General features: G+C 44.9%; 1 protein-coding gene across 4 annotated transcripts in view; it reads right to left on the reverse strand.

The window, feature by feature from the left end:
- The window catches only part of KSR2 (kinase suppressor of ras 2), a 505,691-nt gene that overhangs the window by 59,944 nt on the left and 421,436 nt on the right, over nt 1-24,311 (reverse strand). For all 4 annotated transcript variants that reach the window (XM_030821474.1, XM_030821473.1, XM_030821476.1 and 1 more), the window contains 5 exons: nt 16,297-16,465; nt 8,300-8,341; nt 7,564-7,636; nt 3,850-3,898; nt 1,628-1,995 (listed from right to left, as the gene is read on the reverse strand). In XM_030821474.1, coding sequence (XP_030677334.1) covers nt 1,628-1,995; nt 3,850-3,898; nt 7,564-7,636; nt 8,300-8,341; nt 16,297-16,465 — 701 coding nt within the window. The remainder of the gene's footprint in view (nt 1-1,627; nt 1,996-3,849; nt 3,899-7,563; nt 7,637-8,299; nt 8,342-16,296; nt 16,466-24,311) is intronic.

The raw sequence follows: 24,311 nt of genomic DNA on the forward strand, positions 1-24,311 counted from the left end.
TCACAAGGGAAGAGATCAAAGACACACCAGCCCTTCTCTGAGCCCACAGCATCTGTTCTGGGCCTGCTAAGATGCAAGACTTGTGCATTTGGGGTCTCACTGCTTGAGCTGAGTAGAGGAAGGAGGGAGCTCCTAACGGGCCCTTGGCATCACAGGTCATACTAAGAATGCCACTGCAGAGGCCAGTCCTAATGTCACAGGAGAGTCAATGCCAGAGTTTAAAAACAAACCAAAGGATTGTTTCACAACTGTTCCATCAAAACCAAAGCTATTTTTCTCCCAATGCCTCAAGCCTCTGGGAGAGGCCAGAGAGCAAATCCGAGAAAGTCCGAGAAACATTTTCGCCATGTTAGTTCTTTATGAACAATCCCTTCTGTGTACTCATAGACCACAGATCCTGGATATTCCAAACCAAAAAGACTGCAAATGTGCTCTGCAACTTTCATGAAAACCAGAATAACAGTTATCAGAATCTTGGCTCATGCTTGTCATCCCAGCACTTTGGGGGGCCAAGGCGGGTGGATCATCTGAGGTCAGGAGTACAAGACCAGACTGACCAACATGGCGAAACCCTGTCTCTACTAAAAATACAAAATTAGCCAGGCATGGTGTTGCATGCCCGTAATCTCAGCTACTCGGGCGGCTGAGGCAGGAGAATCGCTTGAACCCGGGAGGTGGAGGTTGCAGTGAGCCGAGATCGCACCATTGCACTCCAGCCTGGGCAAGAAGAGTGAAACTCCGTCTCAAAAAGAAAAAGAATCTTAATCCGGGGTCTGCAGACTACGGCCCATGGGCCAAATACAGCCCACTCCCTGGGTTTGTAAATGAAGTTTTATTGGGACACAGCCCTGCAATTTCATTTGCAGATTGTCTATAGCTGCTTTCAGACTACAGTGGCCGAGTAGAGTAGCTGCTACAGAAACTGTACAACCCACAAAACTGAAAATATTTACTATTGGGCCCGTTACAGAAAAAGTTGGCTGACTCCTGATTTAGTCGAATATACTCATTTCACATATGGAGAAAGTGACTCTTTGAGAAGCTGTTACACAAATACTTGGAATAGAGGGGGAACTAGACCCGATGTTTCTGATTCCCCATTTAGTAGTCTTTGGTTTTGCTAAAGAGTTTTAGCATTAAAAGTATTTTCTGGGGTTAGGCGTGGTGGCTTACAGGCCTGTAATCCCAGCAGTCTGGGAGGCCAAGGCAGGAGGATCGCTTGAGGCCAGGAGTTTGAGACCATCCTGGGCAACATATCAAGACCCCATCTCTACCAAAAAATGAAAAAATTAGCCAGGTGTGATGGCACACACCTGTAGTGCCAGCTATTTGGGAGGCTGAAGCAAAAGGATCTCTTGAGTCCAGGAGTTCAAGGCTGCAGTGAGCTATGATCGCACCACTGCATTCAAGCCTGGGCAACAGAGGGAGACCCTGTCTCTAAAAAAACAACTAAATAAATTAAGTATTTTCTGGAATCTTAAGTCTTAAACCATGTAAGTAAACTGTGCATGGTAGAACTGGAGATGGTCTATTAACCAGAGTGGTCAAGTAAGCAGAAAACCATTTCTCAACCATGCCAGAAGCAGAGTTTCGCCAATCCCTGGGTGGAAGCCCAGGTGGAACTGACCTGGTGATGATGGCCAGGTGAGGCGGGCTCATGCAGGCGCCCATGAAAAGCACCACGTTCTCATGCCGCGTCTGCCTGTAGGCCATCACCTCCCGCTTGAAGGCTTTGAGCTGGTCCTCGTTGTCCCTCTCAATGTCAATCAGCCGGATGGCCACCTCGCCGTGCCAGCGGCCGTGGTACACTTGCCCAAAGCGGCCCTTTCCAATGAGCTCGCCGATCTCCAGCTGCTCAAAGGGGATGTCCCACTCCTGAAGGAAGATGCTGGTCTGGCTGGCCTTGCGTGGGAAGCTCCGGGCCGAGAGGAGGGACAGGTTCATCTCCTCAAAGTCATCCTCTGACTCCTCGGCCTCATCATGGACCTCTTCATTCTGTGGCCGGAGTGCGAGAGAGGTCAGAATTGTGTTTGCCGCTGCCCCAGCCTCCCTCATGGTCCTGCTGGGTCCCGTGCGCATGCGTAGGTCTGGACACATCTCTGCGTGCATTTGGAGCTTGTGCAGACACACGTCCCTCTGTCTCCCCAGGTCTAGAATCTGGTCTAGAATCATACTATAGTGAAGGTGCTGATAAGGGAGATCATGATCATCCACCTCTCTTGTGCTAAACGGGGGGATACTGAGGCTCAGAGAGAAGTGTTATGGGGATCGCCCATTCTAGTTTGCTGGAAGCTTCCTGGTTTTAGCACTGAAAGTCCCATATGTTGCCCTGGGAAGTGACTCACTCCAGGTCATGCAGCCAGGCAGAGGAGGGACTAAGATCCAGGTCTCTGGACTTAAATATCCAGTGGCCTTCCTATTCTTCCATAGTCTTCTGGTTTGGCTGTTTATGTGCATGTGATAAAGTTGACAGGCTAGACAGGCTAAAACAATGGGTACATTGTGCATCTGCATGTAACACATGACAACCGCCAACATGGAGTATCTTTTGCTTCCCCCAGGGAATTTGGAATTGATGATTCAAAAATTGGGAGAGGTCAGAGCTACAATCTAGATGTCTGAGGCTCCTGCAGCAGCTGGGAGAGTAGGAGACATGAGAGTGAGGGGTTAACAGAACGGTCTTAACAATCAGACAAAGGGAGCTGAAATCTGGCCTCTGTATGACCTTGAGCCAGTTGCTTTACTTCCCTGAGGCTGCCTTTCCTCATTGTAAAGTGGGGGTAATAAAATCTGCCCCAGGGCTGGTGTGAGGTTTTAAATGAAGGCCTGTTAAGTTCTTTGTACAGACCTGACCACCTGTATTAAACACCCATTGGGAGGCCCGAGAAAATGCAGATTCCTGGGCCCCACCCAGGCACTATTGGATCAAAATACCAGCAGGCCAGGACCAGGAATCTGCATTTTTATCACGCATACCCACATGACTCAGGCATACTTCGGCGTAACTACCACTAGAGTTAAATGCTCAAGGTGTAGGGACCCACCTTATCGGCATGATATCTAGGGGTGCTTGGGGGCTAATTGCCTCTTGGATTCTCCTGCGGAACTGTGGGAGCAGCAGGTGCCAGGGCCAGCGGGGATTCCCAGAGACCCTGGGACCTGATGAAATAGGCTGAGAAGGTGGCCTCTTGACTGGGTACAGGTCTTCCTGACCCAAAATACCTGAGCAAGCTGCCCCCAGTGGCACACTCAGGAGAAACAATACAGGGGACATTGGTTTCTCCAGGGATCATTTTTCAACAACCAAAATAGTCCCAGAAAAGAACACGATTTTCCTTGGAAGCCCTGACTCGCTTCCTTTCAGTACAAGACACAGTACGGTGGCAGAGCTGAGGGGCCAGGACTCCATGGTTCCCAGCCAGGGCACTTCATGTATTTCTGCAGCCGCTTAGGCAGGTGGGAAGAAGCCCCAGAGCATTCTCAACACTTCCAAGCCCAGCATCCCTGAGGCCCCCACCTCCTCCCACATATTCTTTCCGAAGGCAGTAGGACACATCCCCCTTGGTATTCACCCGGCCCTGAGCTGATCTTTCAACTAAGAATGCAAATCTCTTGACAATTTCCACACAACTGGCTTTTCCATGATGCATGCCATATAATGGCCCATTAGGCTCAGTGCTGGGAGGGGCCACTGCTTGCTAATTGTCCCAGAGTTAGAACATCCATCAGTCAGGGCCACCACAGCCCCCACCTGACCCAAGCCCTCTGCGTCATCCAAAACGTCAGTCGGCTTTGCCAAGTTCTGGGCAGTCCCTGGAAAATGTCGCTTCACTGCTCTCTGATTCTCACCTCCGACGTTGGCTCCACTTCAATTTGAAGTAATGGATTTCCTTCCAAGCTGTAAAGAAAGAAAAATAAACGTGATCCGTAGGTGAAAAGGTAGGTCTATATGTTGAGTTTAGCTATGTACGAAGAACCCCCAGATGGGAAGTCTTCACCACCAAGCCTTTATCTCACATTTCATTTCAACACGTGTGTCTGAAATAATCCATAACCTCGACACACACACACAACACAGTGCGCAAGGACCTTGTTTTAAGTTGATTTTCCGGTCTGCTAGGGCTCATTTTTCTTTATTGCTTTGGTTTCAACTAATCTAGCAGCTTTCTTATAAATTGGCCTAAATGCCCTGGGTAGACAAGTCCTCAGAGCTCTATGTGTTTGCCAGGAAAGAATTAATCAGATCTCCGAAGTTCACACAAATTTGGAATTTCTTGGAAGGATCTCAGTGTTCTTGTTTGTCTGTTCATTCATGCATTCATGCGACTGTTTAATAGATGTGTGTGCCAGGAACAGTGTTAGGCCCTTGGAGGGATATAGAATTGAAACTGGCACGGCTTCTGACCTTCAGGAATATCGTGTTCCTACTGAGGGAACTAAAGCCAGTACGTAGATACTATGCAGGGAGGCTAAAAGTAACAAGGCCAAAAGTTAGGTATGAATTGGATAAATGGAGTGTGGTGGGAATTCCAAGATGAGAGAATTACTGGGTGTATTTGAAAGTTCCCAGTGTTTGAGGTAGGTCTTGCCAATCACATGGAATTAGGATGTGTGGAATGAAAATAAAAAGACCATATTGAACTGGAAGACACAAATGTGTGTGTGTGTGTGTGTGATGCATTCATAAGCTCATGAGCTGCAGTTCTGTTCTTAGTAAGCAAACATGTTGGGTATTATGGGATGTGCTTTGTGCAGGGTTGTCTTGTGTGCATGTGAGTTGGGTGTATACACAGGATGTCAAGGGGGATGCTGTATGCCGATAGTCTAATTGGGTGTGCATTAGAGGTGTGAGGGGACTGTCAAATGCACGTGACATTTGACATGTGATGGATGTTGGGCACAGTGTGCATTAGAGGTGTGTTGCGGGGTTTAGACTTGAGTATGTGCATGTGTTTTTGAAGTGCAACAGGGAGACAGAACTGGGCTATTGAAGACATGGAAGAGCTGAGACAGGTGAGAAAAAAGAATCACAATGAATACCCCACCCCTCCTTTCCTATTTCCCCAGTAGATTCCCCCTTCCCCGTCCTCATTTGGGGGATCTCCCCTATCCTGACTCTCAGATCGCAGGAAGTGGCTGACTCCACAGAGTCAATCCACTTGCTGGATGGGGTCCTGGTGAGAGAGAGTCTGAAAGACCACAAGAACTAAAAGAGAATGAAAGGTCAATTCCAAAGTGGCATTTGCCATGGTATTAACCAATTACTCATAGCACAGCCTGGGAAAGTGGACTGAACCTGCACGATGAGCTGACATGCTGGGAACTTGATGCCCTGGGGGAGACTTGGCTGGGACAATGCAGCTGGAGTCCCTCCTCATGCCCAAAACCAAAACAGGCCACCCTCCTCTCTGCATCAAGGTACAATTCCAGCAGCCAGGGCTACAATTATTTCCCTCTGCAAAGAGTTGCCATCACTCCACGCACATTTAAGCAGATCGCAAACAGCTATTGACTCTGTTTTTTGCTGGTACCTCTGGACTGTCAGTTAATAACCTGGAGTTCATCTTGCACAAATTGTAGAATTGGTTATGTGAAGCAGAGCAATGATCTCGAGCTAGATGTCAGCACCATATCCCTTGGCAAGTTTCTGCTCCTTTGATTTCAGAGATGTACCATGTAAGTCTTTAACAAAGTCCGTAAGACCAGTCAGAAAAGATGAAGCAGTGGGGACCCAGAAGAAAAACTAAGTAGGCACAAAGGTGAGTTAGGAAACTGGTCAAATCCTAGCAAGCCCCAGGCTTCCATCACAACCAAAGAAGTTAAGGAGGTGACTTTGTGACATCACTTTTTTTTTTCTTTAGACAGAGTCTCCCTCTGTTGCCCAGGCTGGAGTGCAGTGGCACAATCCCACCTCACTGAACCTCCACCTCCTGGGTTCAAGCAATTCTCCTGCCTCAGCCTCCCAAGTAGCTGGGATTACAGTTGTGTGCCACCACGCCTGGCTAATGTTTGTATTTTTAGCATAGACGGGCTTTCACCAGGTTGGCTAGGCTGGTCTCGAACTCCTGACCTCAGGTGATCCTCCTACCTCGGCCTCCCAAAGTGCTGGGATTACAGGCGTGAACCACTGCACCTGGCCAGGGTGACTTCACTTCTGCTGCACAAGCAATAAACCACCTGGAAAGAGGGTCTGTTTCCTAAGGATGCTACACACAATGATGTTCATTGCAGCATTATTTACAACAGTGAAACATGGGAAGCAATGTAAAATCCAGCAATAGGAAAATGGTTAAGAAAACTATACTACATCAATATGTCATTTTACAGCCATTAAAAACAATGTCGGACAGGTGTGGTGGCTCATGCCTATAATCCCAGCACTTTGGGAGGCTGAGGTGGAAGGATCGCTTGAACCTAGGAGTTTGAGACCTGCCTAGGCAACATGGCGAATCCCTGTCTCTACAAAAATAAAAAATAAAAAAAAATACAAAAATTAGTTGGGTGTGGTGGCACACACCTGTAATCCCAGCTACTTGGGAGGCTGAGCTGGGAAGATCACTTGAGCCCAGGAGGCTGAGGCTGCAGTGAACCGTGATCACGCCACTGCATTGCAGCCTGGGTGACAGAGTGAGGCTCTGTCTCAAAACAAACAAACAAAAAACAAAAACCAACAATGTCCATGGAGAGGCTAAAATAATATTCATAAAATGTGATGTTCAGCATAAAGATAACAAAGCAAGATGGTAGCTGCTTGCATATAGTGTGGGTCATAACTATGTAAAATATAAATGGAAAGAACACATAGAAGTTCTAACAGTGGTGAGATCATGAGTGATTATTTTGCCTTTCCCTTTTTAAAGAATAGCCCAAATTTTCCAAAATTAGCTTACATTATTTTTATAATAATATAAACCAGAAGTTAGCAAATTTCTTTCTGCAGAGGGTCATAGAGTAGCTATTTTTGGCTTTGCAAGCCATACAGTTTCTATTACAACTACTTGACTCTGCTGCTGCATGGAGAAAGCAACCATGCACAATACATTGTAAACAAATGGGCATGGCTGTGTTCCAATAAAACTATATAAAATCAAGCAGGAAGTTGAATCTGTCCCATGGGCTATAGTTTGCTGATTCCTGGCATAAACCTAAATGAGACTTTTGAAAGTTATTCCATGTGCAGTGACATGGAATAATTGCCCTTTCATTAAGTACTAGCTATCGCCTGGGGAAAGTTGTCTTCCTAATCATATAGGGGGTTATGGGTCCTTAGGAAACGGTCTAGCCCCTGGAAATTGCATTTGACAGGCAGGGGCAGAGACACAAGGCATAGCTGCTCATGAGGAACAGCACTGACTCTCTCTCCACCTCTCTGACTGAGCTGTCACATTCTTTCTCTTTGCCTAAGTTATTCCCTATGTCTCTCTGGCCCCCTTGTACATCTCCCTCTGCCCCCAACTCCATCAGTTGCAGGAAGAGGAGGAAAGAAGACAGGGAACCTGAGTGGATTGTAGGACTGGGGCTGGGAAGCTCGGGGAAGGGGGAAGATGTCTCTGTCCCACTTACATTGGATTCGAGGTCACCGGATGCAGGATGACCTGGGGCGCCCGGGTCGGCGTCTCTGGCACCGGCACCACATCTGAAAACCAGAGATTGGACATTCAGAAAACAAATGTGAAGTCCACAACCCCCACAAAGGCCTGATTCCTGGGTGACATGGCAGCCAATTTTTCACCAGATCTTGGATCTCTGCCCTTGGCCAATCTCCTTTCTCCTTTCCTGGACCACCTGGACTCTACCTGCTCAGCTGGACCAGGGTTCTGGATGACATCCTCAACAAAATTCCTCATTGTTGAGTAGGGGGCTGCCAGAACCCTCAAACATCTAGCCTGAAGCATTCATTGGTCATCTCTGAATCTTCCTTTCTCCTGGGTTCCCTTTGGGATGATAAGGCCCCTTGGTTTCACATCTTCTCAGTACCCAGCTCAGGACCCTATGACCATCTTTTTCCTGCCACATGGCTCTAGACCCCTCCTCGTGCTTGCCCAGTGTTCCAGAGGGTTGCCCAGGCACTCAACCCTCTCAGGCCTTTCCACGGTGCCTTGGGACCTCCTTGGGTCCCACTGTGCCCACTCTTTCTTCTCCACTTCCATGTTCAGCCATTATCCTGGAGTGTGGTGACTCCACTACCCTCTTTGATCTTAGGCACCCCCACAACATCTGCCTCCATTCATCCCAGAAACTCCTGCAACGCAGCGGGGCTTGTTCAGAAGGGGCTGCTTCCAGCTCACATGAAACTCACCTGGGAAGATGAACTGCTGCTTGTATTTGTAGTAGTGGGATGCTTGCAAAAGAAAGAAAACATCAAAGTGAGTGTCCCCAAGGAGACATCCCTTCAGGGACCAAATTGAGCTCTTACGGCCACCACATGGTCATTCTCTGCCCACCTTCAAGAGTTTCCATACTTCTGCAGACATCCCTGCAGACAAGGGACTGCAAACATGTGTAAAGAAACCAGAACTCTCAACATCCATGCCAACCCTCCCATCTGACATCTCACACTCCCTAAAATCAGACTGCTCCAACTCAAACAGACATTCTGACTACAATACCATTTTTGTGAAATGCATAATTACACACACACACACAGAAAAACTCTGCAAAGCCATAATCCAAAATATTAATTTTTTCCCCTTTTGGCAGAATGATTACAGTGGCCTAAAAAATCCCTTGTGCTTTTTCTGTACTTTCCTAATTTTCTGCAACGAGCATCGTATCAGTTTTCTTTTTTGTGGCTGTAACAAATTACTACAAACTTAGTAAAACAACACAAATGTATCCTCCTACAGTTCTGGAGGACAAAAGTCTGAAATAAGTCTTAGAGGGCTGAAATCAAGCTTAGTTCCTTCTGAAGGCTCCAGGAAAATCTATTCCTTGTCTTTTCCATTGTTTGAGGCTGCCTGCATTTGCTGGCTCATGGCTCCATCACTCCAACCTCTGCTTCTGTTGTGCCATCTCCTTCTTCTGCCTTTGACCTTCTTGCTTCCCTCTGATAAGGACCTTTGTGATTATATTTAGGGACTGCCCAGATAAACTAAGATAATCCTCCCATCTCAAGATCCATAACTTAATCATATCTTCAAAGTTCCTACTGTCCTGTAAAGCAGCATCTTCCCAGATTCTGAGATCAAGACATGGACATCTTTTGGGAATTATTCTACCTACCACAAACATGAATTAACTTCTGTATTTAGGAAAAAATTATATAAAAGAAATTTTGTGGACTTCACTGCCAGTTCCCTGACAATTCCTTTTACCTCTAATCTACTTGCCAGAGGCCAGGGGTCTCAGACACTTAAAGGTTTCTAACATTAGCACTTACTCCATTGGGGAACAGTGCCTGGAATAGGGGGCCAAGGGGTGTTGGAGCCAGGGGACACAGAGCTTTGTGTCCTCAAGTAAATGAAGAGGGCAGGGATATAGTCAGATGAGTCTGTATTGGTGAACCCACTTCCAGAAACAATTTGATGACATTCAGGGACAAGCCACCACTGGAGTTGGTTTATCAAATATTAGCACAGTAGCTCACAGCCTAGAGTCTAGAAGCTGATCCCCTGGGGTCAAATCTTTGCTCTGCCCTTGGCTATTTGTAGAAGCTCCAAGTCTCACTGTACACATGTGTAAAATGAGGATAATAACAGTCTCTTCCTCAAAGGGCAAGGACCATCATTACGAGATAAAAGTGTATTGAAGGTGCTGAATTCGTATTAGCTGTGAGATAAATAAACACATTTCTAAGCTCTCTTAACTAATAGACAAGAATGATTTACAGCCAAGAGACAATCACATAGTTCCAAGTGCTAACGAAACCTTCTGCTTTGGGGAAGCAGACGGAACACTCTCCCTGAGGTTGAAATTTATTGATAGATTCTTTCAGGATAGGGAGTAAGTCCTACTATCTCAGGACCTCAAACTCCTGGTTCTGTGCCTTGCACCAATCAGTGTGCAACACACATTTGTTGAATTAACCAACTCTCTTTATCATAGATGAAACAGCAAAAACCTTGGGCTTAGTCCAATTCCAGATTATATCAAATAGTTGAGTCTATTTTTGATTCTGGAAAATGGGATGTCCAGGGCAAGAAGCAGCTTATTCAAGGTCACAGAGCAAAGCTTTAAAAGAAAATCACCCTCCATTACTTCAGGGACCGTTTTACTATTAGATAACACAAGTTTTTTATTGCTTGCAACTACTTTATTAGTCAACAAGGGGCTAAAATTAAAACAGGAAAAACTATCCAAGGCTCTCAAGAGGCTTAGCTGATCTTTTCCCTCCCCAGCTCTGACAGTGATGGGGGATTCGATGTCTGCAGAAAAGGTTCGCTGACAGCTATGTTCTTTTTGGAAGGGAGGGGTTGGGCAACGGAGAGCAGGAGCTGCTTCAGAGATTCTGAGAAGGGACAGGTGTCAGGCAACAGGACACCAGCAAATGCCTCCACACCTGAAGCCAGCGCCCTCCTTGACTCCTCCCCATGTGCCATGGAACAACTCGTTCCTGGTGACTGAAAGGGAAACACATGGCCAGAAGAGGAGGAAAGACATTGTTGGGAGACCTGTTCTTCCTGCTGATGACAGACACCATCAAGAAGTGGCTCTAAAGAACAGCTGGTGACCTTGAGTGGGCTGCTCAGGAGAGCCGAGTGGCTCCTGGCTTTCTGGCATCCAAGATGACTCAGGACCTGGGAGGCTGCAGATGAAGTCAAAGAGACAAGCAGGCCACTCTGAAGGAGCTTCCCCTCTGGAGCTCCCATGCCTACCCTGAGGCCTCCCAAGAGAGCAGCCAGAGTGATCTTCTTAAAGGAAGGAAGAAAGGTCAAGTCGTTCTCTGCCTAAACCTTTCAACTGCATCCCATGGAGTCTCACATAAAATCTAAAATCCTGCCAGGCCCAGACCCTGTAGCTCTCAGTCTCTCTGGAGGCCACTTTCCCTTGTTTATGGCACTCGGGCCCCTTCTTGTGGCTGGGCCTTTGCCTTACTTCCCCCACCTGCAGAACTCAGCCATCCAGTGACCCTCCAACCTAAATCTGTTCTCTTGCATTTACTCAAGGGCTCTTGCAAAGGCTCTTAGCCATCACTGCCTTCATCAAAATCTAGAATCCTATTTTCATGCATATGTTTATTTGGTTAACACCTTTTTTTCTCACTAAGCTATACTTTTCAGGAGAACTGGGGCTGTTGTAGGCAGAATAATGCCTGCCCCTGCCCCCACAACATGTCCAGGTCCTAATCCCCGGAAACTGTGAATCTATTTCATTACATGGCACAAGGGACTCTTTGGATGAGATTACTTAAGGATCTTGAGGTGGGGAGATTATCCTAGATCATCTGGGTGGGCTCAATGTCATCACAAGGGTCTTCCGAAGAGGGAGGCAGGGTCAGAGAAGGAGATGTGATCATGGAAGCAGAGGCCGGAATGAGGAGGGGCCACAAGTAAAGTAATGTGGGCAGCCCCTAGATGCTGGGAAAAGGCAAGGAGACGGATTCTCCCTGAGACCTTCTAGAACAAACCAGCCCTACTGACATCTTGGTTTTTAGCCCAGTGAAGCCCGTTTTGGACATCTGGCCTCTAGAACCGTAAGATAATAAACCTGTGTGCTTTTAAGCCACTAAGTATGTGGTCATTTGTTACAATAACAATAGGAAGTGAATCCAGGGGCCATGTCTGGTTTGTTCCCTGCTCCAAACCTAGTGCCTAGTACAGTAGCTGGCACACAGTAGACGCGTAATAAATACTGTTAACAAAATGAATGGATGAACACAGTCTGAGGGCCAAGAAGAAAATTTCAAGAGAAAACAATGCAGCCCTGGGCAGTGCATGAAATTCAGGTCATTCATTCATTCAACAAACATGTAATGAGTGCCTTCAGTTGCAGGCAACATGTTGGGCTTTGAGTGTAGAGTGGTGACTGAAGACACATTGCCTAGTCTCATGCAGCTGGCATTCTGATGGAGGAGACAGACACTTAACAAGTAAGTATGTAAAAAAGACCATGGCACAGAGTGATGAGCATAAAAGAGGGACTCGGGAGAGACTGATGGAAAGGGGAAGGGAGGAAACACTCTCACAAGCCCACATGGCCCAAGTGAGGTCTCAGAAACCCTGCAAACTCCACCAAAGGCAGATTCCACCTCCTTTCTTCTCCCTTTGAGCCATTAGAATTTGCCATTTCCTGGAGTTGGGTGTGTGTGTGTGTGTGTGTGTGTGTGTGTGTGTGTGTTTCAAGATGGCTCTAGGTGGCTCCAAAGAAAGAAGGTATTTGAACACTCCAGCCTCAGAAACCCATACGACAATCATTTTCAGAGCCTTTTCATCTACCTTGCCATGATGGATGCTACCACAACTCTGCTCACTGGTAGCAGTGAACTAGCCCCATGTTACTGATGAGAAACAGTCCTAAACAGAGGCAGTACAATGCTCAAAATCACACAGCTAGGAAGGAGCAAAGCTGGGATCCAACTCCAGGTCTGTCTGTCCTAGCAACACTCTTGATGTCACCTTATACTGGGCCATGTCCACATGGCCCCAGGACTCAGGGAAAGGCGGATAACAGGAGGTCCACCCAACTGGCAGCACAGAGTCACAAATACCACTGAGGCTGCACACGCCATGCTTGGGGTTCTTATATCCTTTTCACCACATGTCCTGAGGTTAACAGATGAGTTAAATGGCTGGTCAACTCCCCCAGCTCCTTTTGGACAAGAATGTTCTAGATGAATCAGTGCTGGGGACATTGTTATGCCTAAGCTTTAGCTTAAATAGCCTTCAGAAAACTCAACATCTGGCAGGGACCCACAGGCAAAGTTCCATTTTTCATCAGCAGAAGCTCCCAGTCAAGAGTGGGACAGCCAGCCAGATCTTTGTACAAAGACAACAGGTACTCATGACCCTGGGAGTGTTTTGCTAAAACCACCTAAGACACAGAGTAGGTCCAACTGTACTTCCAAAAGGTTCTGTTTTGTTTTCCATTTCAGCACTGAATTTTATTATTATTCGATTCTAAAATGGATGCACACTCATATACATCATAGAAGTGCATGAGATAAAGTCCCTTTCCTCAACAGCCACCATGAAGTTCTTCCAGACTTTACGCACACATGGGAACACATATATACACACTGGTACACAGACATATGTATATGTAAATATTTTACAATAAGTAGAATATTATAATGATGACTTTGCAAATCACTTATTTTCTACTTAAGAAACATTATGGATATCTTTCCATGTCAGGAAATCTGTATAGAGTACTACATTCCTTTGAAAGTTTGCAGAATATTTCATTATACGGATATATATGTGTATTCAACCATTCACCACCCACTCTTGATGGGCATTTGGGTTAATTTCAGTTTTCACTGTTACAATGAAGTCCTTACACACAGATCTCTGCACCCTAGTGTAAGTGTTTCTGTGTATAAATTCCTAGAAGTGATAAAATGGTCAAAGGAATGCACATTTAAAACTTTAACAGGGCTGCGTATGGTGGCTCACGCCTGTAATCCCCGCACTCTGGGAGGCCAAGGTGGGTGGATCACCTGAGGTCAGGAGTTCGAGATGAGCCTCACCAATATGGTGAAACTCTGTCTCTATTAAAAATACAAATATTAGCCGGGTGTGGCGGTGTGCACCTGTAGTCCCAACTACTCAGGAGGCTGAGACAGGAGAATTGCTTGAACCCGGGAGGTGGAGGTTGCGGTGAACCAAGATCGCACCACTGCACTCCAGCCTGGGCAACAGAGTGAGACTCCATCTCAAAACAACAACAACAAAAAACTTTAACAGAAAATGCCAAATTACCTTCCCCAAATGTTGAGTTCAGTTCATACTCCTATGTCAAGGTATATCGGGATTTCATCTTTCATTCTGCAGTTCTGTCTAGGCCCCCATATTAATTAGCAGTGATGATGAGAAATGCAAATAAAGGCAGCCACTGTACTTTATTATTATTGTGTTTAATAATAATCCAAGGAGCCCAGATTTGTTGAGGCCTTCAATGAAACTGTCACCCTGCTAAGCTTTGTCTATGTATTATGACATTTCTTTCTAAAACAATTATCTAAGATGGGTACTATTATGATCTCTACTTTATAGACGAGAACACTGAGGCCCAGAGAGGCGAGTTATTTGCCCAATATCACACAGACATTAAGTGGTAAAGCTGAGATTTGAACCTAAGCAGCTTGGCTGCAGAGCCCATACTCTAACTGCCATGCTGAAGTGGTTTTACCCAAAGGACCCCTTAGCCCAGTCCCCAAAGAGGGCCAGGACCTTGTCATGGCCTGTCATGGAGCAGATGGGGACATAAGGTGGCACGCTAGAACAGCAAATTGTCAGGCACCCCTCCTTGAAGACTCTGGCTGAGGGGAGGAAGGAGCTAAGGGACACCCTGATTACTCCTGGCTAGGCAGGTCTCTTATCTGAAGATGCCAGCAGATTCTTTAAGGGATGAAAAGAGCTGTGGTCCTTTTGTGCCCTTCCCCATCCCTTGGTCCATAAACAAGTGCCAAACAATTTCAGAGAAAATACTCCTGAAGTCAGTGTCTCCAGGGAGTGAAGTGGCTATTGGAAAGCATCGGGCCCACTTCCCCCAAGTGTGGGTGGTCATGGGAAGTCTAAGAGTCTTTTTTTCCCTTCATCCCCTTCTGAAGAAGTAAAAATGGACAACCCCGGAGATGGCGGTGGGAGCCTTCTGTCTGTGGAAATGCCGGGCAATGAATCGGTGGCACTTACTAAGACGATTCAGCTGGTGACTCACATTGCAGTCCTTGATGGCTGCCAGGTGAGTGGCCCCCACACTAGGTGGATATCAGACTGTTAAGTTCAGACTTGAACTTAACAAAAAACCCAAAGTTCCAAGAATTCAAAATATGCGCCATCTCTGTGGACATAACCCAAATCAAAACAGTGTGGGCAGGTGCTGTGATTGGTTTGTCCTCAGATGGATGGATGGTTGCATGTGGGTGCTGCCCAGGTGTGGGGCGGGGCCTCCATTGGCCTCCTGGCCATTCACTCATGCCTGGCTAAGCTTAGAGGTGTGAGCTGTGGCCAAGGACCTGGGATTTTTTTCATAGTGTGAAGCTTGTTGACTCAGGAGGAAATCAGGTGCTAGACCAGAGCATCCAATGGAACTTTCAGTGATGATGGAAATGTTCTACGCCTGAGCCATTTAGTATGGCAGCCACCAGCCACATGTGGCTACTGAGCCCTTGAAATGTGGCTAGTGTAACTGATAAGCTAATTTTTAAATTATATTTAATTTTAATTCATTTAAATGTAAATAGCCACACATGGCTAGCAGATACCATATTGAACAACACAGATGTAGACCCTGGTTCCAACTGGCCATGCCAGTCCCACCAGCCTTCTTCTTGAAGCCAGCTGCAGTGCCTACAAATATGGCTGAGTTGGAAGCGTTCTTAGGGCCCTAGCACAGGAACTGGGCCAGGCTGGACCCTGGAAGAGATGGGGAGATTCTTAGGTCTCATCTACCTGAAGGAAGAAAAATATCCCATTCTTAGGTCTAATGACAAAGGAGGTCAAGAAGCCACAGTGTCCCATGGGTGGCTTCTCTACTATCATCTCATAGCCCAGTGCATACTCCCTGGTCAACAGCCCAGGTGCCTTGGAATTCCTGAGCTAGAGGAACCTTCCAGATCATCCTGTCCAACTATATCTTTTCAGAGGTGAGACACAGCAAGAATGCAATAGACCTGGATCTTGACTCCAGGAGTCCAGACTGCTCAGTGACAGCCCTGTCCTCACATCTGGGTTAAGACTCAGTATGCAGCCCTGCTCAGACATGTGCCCCTAAGATCTCCAGCACAGGATCTTGCTGCCAATTTTAACCAATTTAGCTCATAAGACAACTGTCAGCTCCAGAGCCAATGGCTCCCTTCTGTGATTTAGACTTAGGCGAAGACCCTGGGTTGTAGCTTGCCAAAAGATAGAGTCTCTAAGAGTTCCTGCACCTCTTTGAGCCTCTGTTTCTCCATCTGTAAAATGAGCTGATAATGCTTACCTTGTGGCTGTTCCAAAGATTAAATAAGTGATATAGGGTAATTGCTTAGGATACGATAAGGGTCGGTCCACATACTTCCTTGCCCCTCTCTGGTCATTGACCCATTCGCTTTCCAGCAGAGACTTGCTGCATCGGGGCTGTGGCGTGAACCCACCCCCTCCCTAATCTCTGCCCCTCCAATGCTGCACCCCCATGTCTCCCCAAGCATGGAGGTACCTGGCAGGTTGAAGTTCTTCTGCTGCCGTGTGCACTGCGGGGAAGGGTGTAAGGGAGAAGGCGGCGTGGCACTAGGAGGGAGGGGGGGTGCTGGCGAGGAGGGCGTGGAGGACGTCGTGGAGGAGGGGTTGCTGCTGGAGTCTGGCTGGTAAGGGACAGGGATGTGGTCCTGCAGAGAGAAAACAGGGTAGGAGTCAGGGACAGGCAGGGAAGCAGAGACACAGCAGAAAGAGTGGGCTGAGCAGGAGAGGCCCCCACCCCAGCCCCCGCAACAATTCTTGCCCTTTCCTCAGCCACCAGATCCTTCCGAAGTCCCTCCTGCTTCATCAGCCCCACTGGGCTGCATCCGGCTGTGGAAGGAACAGCCTCTGGAGTCGAATTCCTGTCCACCGCTTGGACCCCAGAGTGAAAGGTGACCACGTAATGAAAACCACACAGGTGACAGCCACTCACCCTGTGCCTCTTTGATTCTGAAAAACCCCATGCAGAGGTGGCCAGAGTACCCCTCCCATTCCAACCCCTCTCCTCCCAAGTGTTTATTAAAGAATCAACAGTCTGACAGCTCCAGAGAGAATGTGAGAGTGAGCCTTCAGCATCTTAGCTCGCGTCACAGCTGGAACCAGCACTGCCTCTCCTCACCCCAGACCAGCTCAAAAACAAGGAGAGATAGAATCCATGTGTGCATTTTTGGAATGGCCAGCTGGGGTGGACTTCTGAGCAGAGTAGTGGGTTGAACGGTGTCCCCCAAAAGACGTCCACCCAGGATCTCTGAATCTGATCGTATTTAAAATAAGGGTCTTTGCAGACATAATTTAAGGTAAGGATCCCGAGATGAAATCATCCTGGATTTGGATGAGTCCTAAATCCAGTGACAAATATCCTAAATCCAATGACAAATATCCGAATCATCCTGGATTCAGGTGAGTCCTAAATCCAATGACAGACACATGGAGAGGAAAGTCACATGAAGATGGAGGGAGAGATTGGAGTGATGCAGACACAAGCCAAGGATTGCCGGAGCCACCAGAGACTGGGAGAGAGGCATGGAACAGATTGTCCTTCAGAGCCTCTAGAAGGCAACCCTGCTGGCATCTTGACATTGAATTTCTGGCCTCTAGAACTGTGTGAGAATAAATTTCTGTTGTTTCAGCCACCCAGTTTATGCTCTTTTAAAAGTTACAGCAGCACAAGGAAATTAGTATCAGCAGGATCCAGAGTCAGGAAAACCTGGACTCAAATTCCACAGCCACCTCTTTTCTGTACATCCTGGGCAAAATGCCCAACCTTTCCGTTCCTCGATTTTGTCCTCTGTAAAATGGGAATAACGATAACACCAAGTGCACAGGGCTGCATGAAGATTAAATGATGTGGAGGAATGGGAGGCACGGAGGCAGGCAGGGCGGAACAGTAGCTGATGTGGAGGCATGGGAGGGAGGGAGGCAGGCAGGGAGGAACAGTAGCTGTATGCATTTGCAGGCATGTTCTCCTGGAAAGGGATAGATTGGTGCCGCCTGAACCTTGAAAAGCATTTCACCTCTTTGGGACTTTTTGCTTTCACCAGATGGCAAGAGATGAGCAAAAGCAGCAAACCTCCACATGACATAAAAGGGATTCCTGCCTCTCGAAGCTAGCAGAGCTAAGTGTTCCCAGGAGAGCCTTCATCTGTTCACCCACAGGGCAGTGGTCACTTGATCCCTCCATTACTCAGAGGTCCACTACTCATGTGGACCAGGTACCCAAAGATGGTTTAGTGTGGTCAACAGGTATGCTTATCTGCCAACTCCAAGAGTAGATGAGGCGAACACCCAATAGCAAAGGAGGTCAAGGGCAGAGGGGAAATGGACATTCTCTGTCTAGATGCTTACTGGGTGTCCAGCCAGGTTGTACATTTCACTCTCCCAAAGCCCACTCCACTGCCACTAGATCCACACTGCTTCTGGGTCATTGAGTCACTCCTTATCCTTTTTATTAATTTTATTTTTATTTATTTATTTTTGTTTTTTGAGACGTGGTCTCATTCTGTGGCCTGGGCTGGAGGGTAATGGCACGATCATGGCTCACTGTAGCCTCAGCCTCCTGGGTTCAAGTGATCCTCTCACCTGAGCATCCTGAGTAGCTGGGACCACAAGCATGCACCACCATGCCCAGCTTTAAAACACCTTTTTTTGTAGACACAGGGTCCCACTATGTTGCCCAGGCTGGTTTCAAACTCTTAGGGTCATGTGATCCGATCCTCCCACCTCAGCCTCCCAAAGTGCTGAGATTACAGGTGTGGGTCAATGCGGTCGGCCTCCTTATCCTTAACATGGGCTAAGAACATCCACTTTGTAGGTCTGTTGTGAAGTTTAAATGAGTTATGTAGGTACCCACCTCCTTCGTATTGAGTAGAGGTGCTTTGTCATCAATAAATGGTAATTATGTTAATGATAGTATGTTTCTATAATTAAACTTTTTATTTTGAGATCATTGTGGCTTCACATGTAGTTGTAAGAAGAGAGAGATCTTATGTTTCCTTTACTCAGTTTTCTCTACTGATAACATCTTATGAAACTATAGTACAATATCACCGCCCAGATACTGAACTGATACAGTCAAGATACAGAACAGATCCATCAAAACAAAGATCCCTCATGTTGCCCGTTTATAGCCATACCCATTTCCTGCTCTCTCCTCACCATCCTCCCCCTATATTTAACCCCTGGCACTTCTAATCTATTCTCCATATCTGTCCAGTATAATAAACACTAGCTGTATGTGGGTTTTTTTGAGATAGAGTCTTGCTACATTACCCAGGCTGGTCTCAAACTCCTGGGCTCAAGCAATCCCATTGCCTCAATCTCCATCCCAAGTAGCTGGGATTAGAGTTGTGCACCCTGGTGCCCAGCTCTATTCTCTGTTTCTATAATTTTATCATTTCACTGTTTTATAAGTGGAATCATACAGTATGTAACCTTTTCAGATTGCCTTTTTTCACTCAGAATAATTCTCCATAGATTCATCCAAGTTATTGCATGTATCGATCGTTTCTTCCTTTTGATTGCTGAGTTTCTTCCTTTTGATTGATTGCTGAGTAGTACTCTATAACATGGATGTACCAGAGTTTGTTTAACCATTTACCCACTGAAGGACATCTAAGTTGTTTTCTATTTTTTGCTATTGTGGATAAAGCTGCTATAAACATTTATTAACATGATTTATGTGAACATATGTTCGTATTTCTCTGGAATAAATGCTCAGGAGTGCAGTTTCTGGATAATATAGTAATAACATATTTAGTTTTAAAAGAAAATGCAAAAACTGTTCTCTAGAGTAGCTGCACCATTTTACACCAGCAATGTAGGAATGATTGATTTTTCTCTGCATCTTAGCCAGTGTTTGGTATTGTCACTATTTGTTATTTCAGCCTTTCTAATTGGAGTGTAGTGATATCTCACTGTGCTTTAATTTGCATTTCCTAATGGCTAAGATATTGAACATCTTTTCGTGTGCTGACTTGCCATCTGTATATACATTTTGGTCTTGATGACTGTATCTATATAAGAAGTCTTGAGATCAGGTAGACTGATTCCTCTCACTTTATTATTTTTCAAAAGAATAAAGCTATTGTAGATATTCTAGTTCCTTTGTCTTTTCACATAACTTTTAGAATAATCGTGTCTTTATTTATAAAAATAATCTTTCTGGGATCTTGTTATAAATTGTGTTAAACCTATATATGAATTTTGAGGAGAACTGACTTCTTAACTATGTTGAATCTTCCAATCCATGAATATGGTATGGGTATCAGTTTCCTAGGGCTGTTGTAACAAAGTACCATAAACTGAGTGGGTTAAAACAACAGAAATTTATTCTCTCAGAATTTTGGAGGCCAAAAGTCCCAAGTCAAAGTACTGGCAAAGCCATGTCTCAGGATCCCTCTGAGACTTTAGGTAGAATCCTTCTTTGCCTCTTCCTACCTTCTGGTGGTGGCCAGCAATCCTTGTCATTACTTGGATTGCAGTTGCATCACTCTAATCTCTGGCTCTGTTGTCACATGGCATTCTCCCTGTGTGTCACTGTTTCTCTTCTCCTCTTCTTATAAGGCCAAAAGTCATATTGGATAAGGGACCACTCTTCCAGTATACCCTCATCTAAACTTGATTATATCTGCAAAGTTCCTATTTCCAAAGATCACATTCACAGGTCCTGGAGGTTAGGACTTTAGCATATCTTTGTGGGGAATACAGTCTGACCCACAGTGGTGTCTGTCTCCATTTCTTTTGATCTCTGTTTCCTTTTGCCAGCATTTTGCAGTTTTCAGCATATAAACCCTACATGTTTTATCAGATATACACCAAAGTATTTCCATTTTGTTCAGCAATTGTAGATGGCATGTTTCCATATGTTAATTGCTAGTATATAGAAATATAACTGATTTGGGCCAGGCACAGTGGCTCACACCTGTAATCCCAGCACTTTGGGATGCCAAGACAGGCAGATCATGAGGTCAGGAGTTCGAGACCAGCCTGGCCAATATAGTGAAACCCCATCTCTATTAAAAATACAAAAATTAGCCAGGTGCGGTGGCACACACCTGTAGTCCCAGCTACTTGGGAGGCTGAGGCAGAAGAATTGCTTAAACCTGGGAGGCAGAGGTTGCAGTGAGCCAAGATCATACCACTGCACTCCAGCCTGGGTGACAGAGTGAGATTCCATCTCGAAAAAAAAAAAAAAAAAGAAATATAACTAATTTGTATTGATTGTGTATTCTGTGACCTTGCTGAATTCACTAATTAGTTCTAAGAACTTTTTAAAAAATATATTCTTTGGGATTTTTGTATTTTCTTTGGGATTCTCTACATAGACGATGATGTCATTTGCAAATAAGGACATTTTTATTTCTCCCTTTCCAATCTGCATGTCTTGTTTCCTTTTCTTGCCTTACTGCATTGGCCAGAACCTCCAGCACTGTGTTGAATAAGAATGGTGAGAGTGGACATCCTAGCTTGTTCCCAGTTGTAGAGGAAAACATTCAGTTTTTCATCACTAAGTACAATGTTAGCTGTAGTATTATTTTAGGTGCTTTTATCAAGTTGAGGAATTTCCTCATTTTTACTTTTCTGATTTCTTTTATCATGAATGGTTGTTGAATTTTGTCAATTTTTTGTATCAATTGATATAACCACGTTATTTTTTATTCTTAGCTTGTTAACATGGTGAATTATGTTAATCGATTGTTCAGATATTGAACCAGTCTTCTATCCCTGGAATAAACTCCACTTGTATATATTGCTGAACTCTATTTTCTAAATATTTTGTTAAGAATGTTTGCATCTATATTAATGAAGAATATTAGTCTGTAGTTTTCCTTTTTGTACTCTGGCTTTAGAATCAGGGTAATATTGGTATATATCATGAATTGGAAAGTATACTCTTCTATTTTTTGGAAGAGATTGTGTACAGTTGGTGTTAATTCTTCTTTAGACATTTGGTAGTATTCTCCGGTGACACCATCTGGAGATTTCTTTTTTCGGAGTAAGATAGTTTTAAAATTACAAATTCAGTTTCCTTAATGTTTACAGGACTATGCAAATTACATATTTCATATTGGGTGAGTTGTGGAAGTTTGTGATTTTCAAGAAACTGGTTTATTTCATTTAAGCTGTAAATGTATATGTGTAGCATTGTTTGTATATTCTCTTTTTATCCATTTGATGACTGCAGGGTCTGTAGTGATGTCCCATCTCATTTGTGACAATGGTAATCAGAGTTTTCTCTTTGTTGGTCTTGCTACAGGTTTGTCAATTTCATTTTTAATTTCTGTTTTATTTTTCCTGCCTTCCTGTGAGTTAGTTAAACATTTTTTAGAGTTTCATCTTGACATAGCTGGAGTATTTTTGAGTGTATCTCTTTGTATAGCTTTTTAAATGGCTGCTGTAGGTATTATATTATATATGCATAACTTATTGCAGTCTACTGGTATTGACATTTTACCAGTTTGAGTGAAGTGTTCCTTTATGTCCTTACCCTCCCCTTTTAATAATTGTCTTAAATATTTCCTGTACATATACACAGAACCACATCAGAAAGTGTTATAATTTTTGCTTCAACTCTCAAGCATAATTTAGAAAATTTAAGAGGAGAAGGTATGTGTACTATTGTATCTAATCACATTTGTACACTTTTTATTGTTTCCTGATTTTCCAAGATTCTTTATTACTTCTTTTCTGTTTAGAAAATACTTTTCAGTTATTCTTTCAGGGTAGATATACTTATGACAAATAGTCTTAGTTTTCCTTCATCTGACAATGTCTTGATTTCTCTTTCATTTTTGAAGAATATTTTCACTATGCATGGAATTGAAAACTTTTCTTTCAGCACTTGAAAAAATGCTGTGCCACTTTCTTCTAGCCTCCATGGTTTCTGATGAGAAATTTGTTGTCATTTGAATGGTTTCTCCCATAGCTAAAGTATTGTTTCTCTGTTGTTGCTTTCAAGATGCTTTTGTCTGTCTTCAGTTTTCAGAAGTTTGAATGACATATCTTAGCACGGATTTCTTTGAGTTGATCTTCTTTGGTATTTTCTGAGATTCTTTAATCTGTAGGTTTATGTCTTTTGCCCCGTTTGGGAAGTTTTCAACCATTACTTCTTCAAGAACATTTTCAGCTCTGTCCTCTTTCTCCTCTTCTCTCTTTCCAGGACACCAATGACACCAATGTTAGATTTTTTATTATAATCCCCAAGGGTCTTTGATACTCTGCTCAGGCAATTTTCTCTCTGTTATCCAGACTGTGTAATTTCTATCACTGTATCTTCAAGTTCACAAATTCTTTCCTCTGCCCCATCCATCTTGTTAGTGAGTCCATCCATTGAATTTTTTATCTAGTTATTGTATTTTCTAATTGTATGTTCTAAATTTTCTAAATGCTTCTTCTTTTTATCTTCCGATTCTTTGCTGACACTTTCTGTTTCTTTTCAGGGACTTCTTATGTTTTCATTAGTCTCAAGAATGCTCATAATTGCTTATTGAAGTATTTTTATAATGAATGCTTTAAAAGTGTCATCAGATAATTCTAAAATCCCAGTCATCTCAGCATTGGCTTCTATTGATTGTCTTTCTTTTTCTATTCAGCTTGAGATCTTTCTGCTTCTTGCTATGACAAGTAATTTTCAACTGAAGCCTGAACATGTGAGTATTATGTTGTGAGACTCTGGGTCTTATTTAAACCTCTTGTTTTTACTGGATTTCTGTGACATTGCTCTAGCACAGAAAGGGGAGGTACTGCCTTGCTATTGCCAGGGATGGGTAGAAATCTAAGTTCTCCATTCAGCTTATGTTCGTCCCTGAAGAGGGGAGGAGTTCCTCATTATTGCTGGGCAGGGGTTGAAATCCAGCTCCCCCATAGACCTTCGCTGATACCACTCTTGCTGGGAGGGGTAAAAATGCCAAAAATCAGGGAGCAGCCTTGTTAATGATGGTGGTGGTAAAAGCTCTGACTCTCCACTAGGTCTCCTCGAATCCTACCTCAGCAGGTGTGGGAGGAAGTGCTGCATTATTGCTGGGTGAGGGGGGTGTTCTTTCCCACCAGCAGGGATGACAGTCCCTACCCAGCCTTCTCTAACACCAGCCTGGCAGGAGGACTGGGATGCCAGGGTTCAGCTTGACAAGGATGGGAGTCTAGACTCCCTACTTGATCTTTGTTGTTACAGGTAGGTAGGGCAACAGATTTTTCTGTGGTGTTTGGCTGGGGTAGGATGGTTATTGGGTAAAAGTATTCTTGCTAAGCTGTCCCTTTCCTGGGCCTTTGACTAGATGGGGCAGGTTTTTGTTGGGGCTTTTTTTGTTTTTACTCATTGACACATCCAGGTTGCCAGCTTCTTCAGTTCTAAGTCTGGGATACATGAAGCTAAAAGAAGTCTCAGGCGGCCAGGCGCAGTAGCTCACACCTGTAATCCCAGCACTTTGGGAGGCTGAGGCAGGTGGAACACAAGGTCAGAAGTTCGAGACCAGCCTGGCCAACATAGTGAAACCCCGT

This window comes from Nomascus leucogenys, chromosome 10, assembly GCF_006542625.1.
Source record: "Nomascus leucogenys isolate Asia chromosome 10, Asia_NLE_v1, whole genome shotgun sequence".
NCBI classification, from domain to species: domain Eukaryota; kingdom Metazoa; phylum Chordata; class Mammalia; order Primates; family Hylobatidae; genus Nomascus; species Nomascus leucogenys.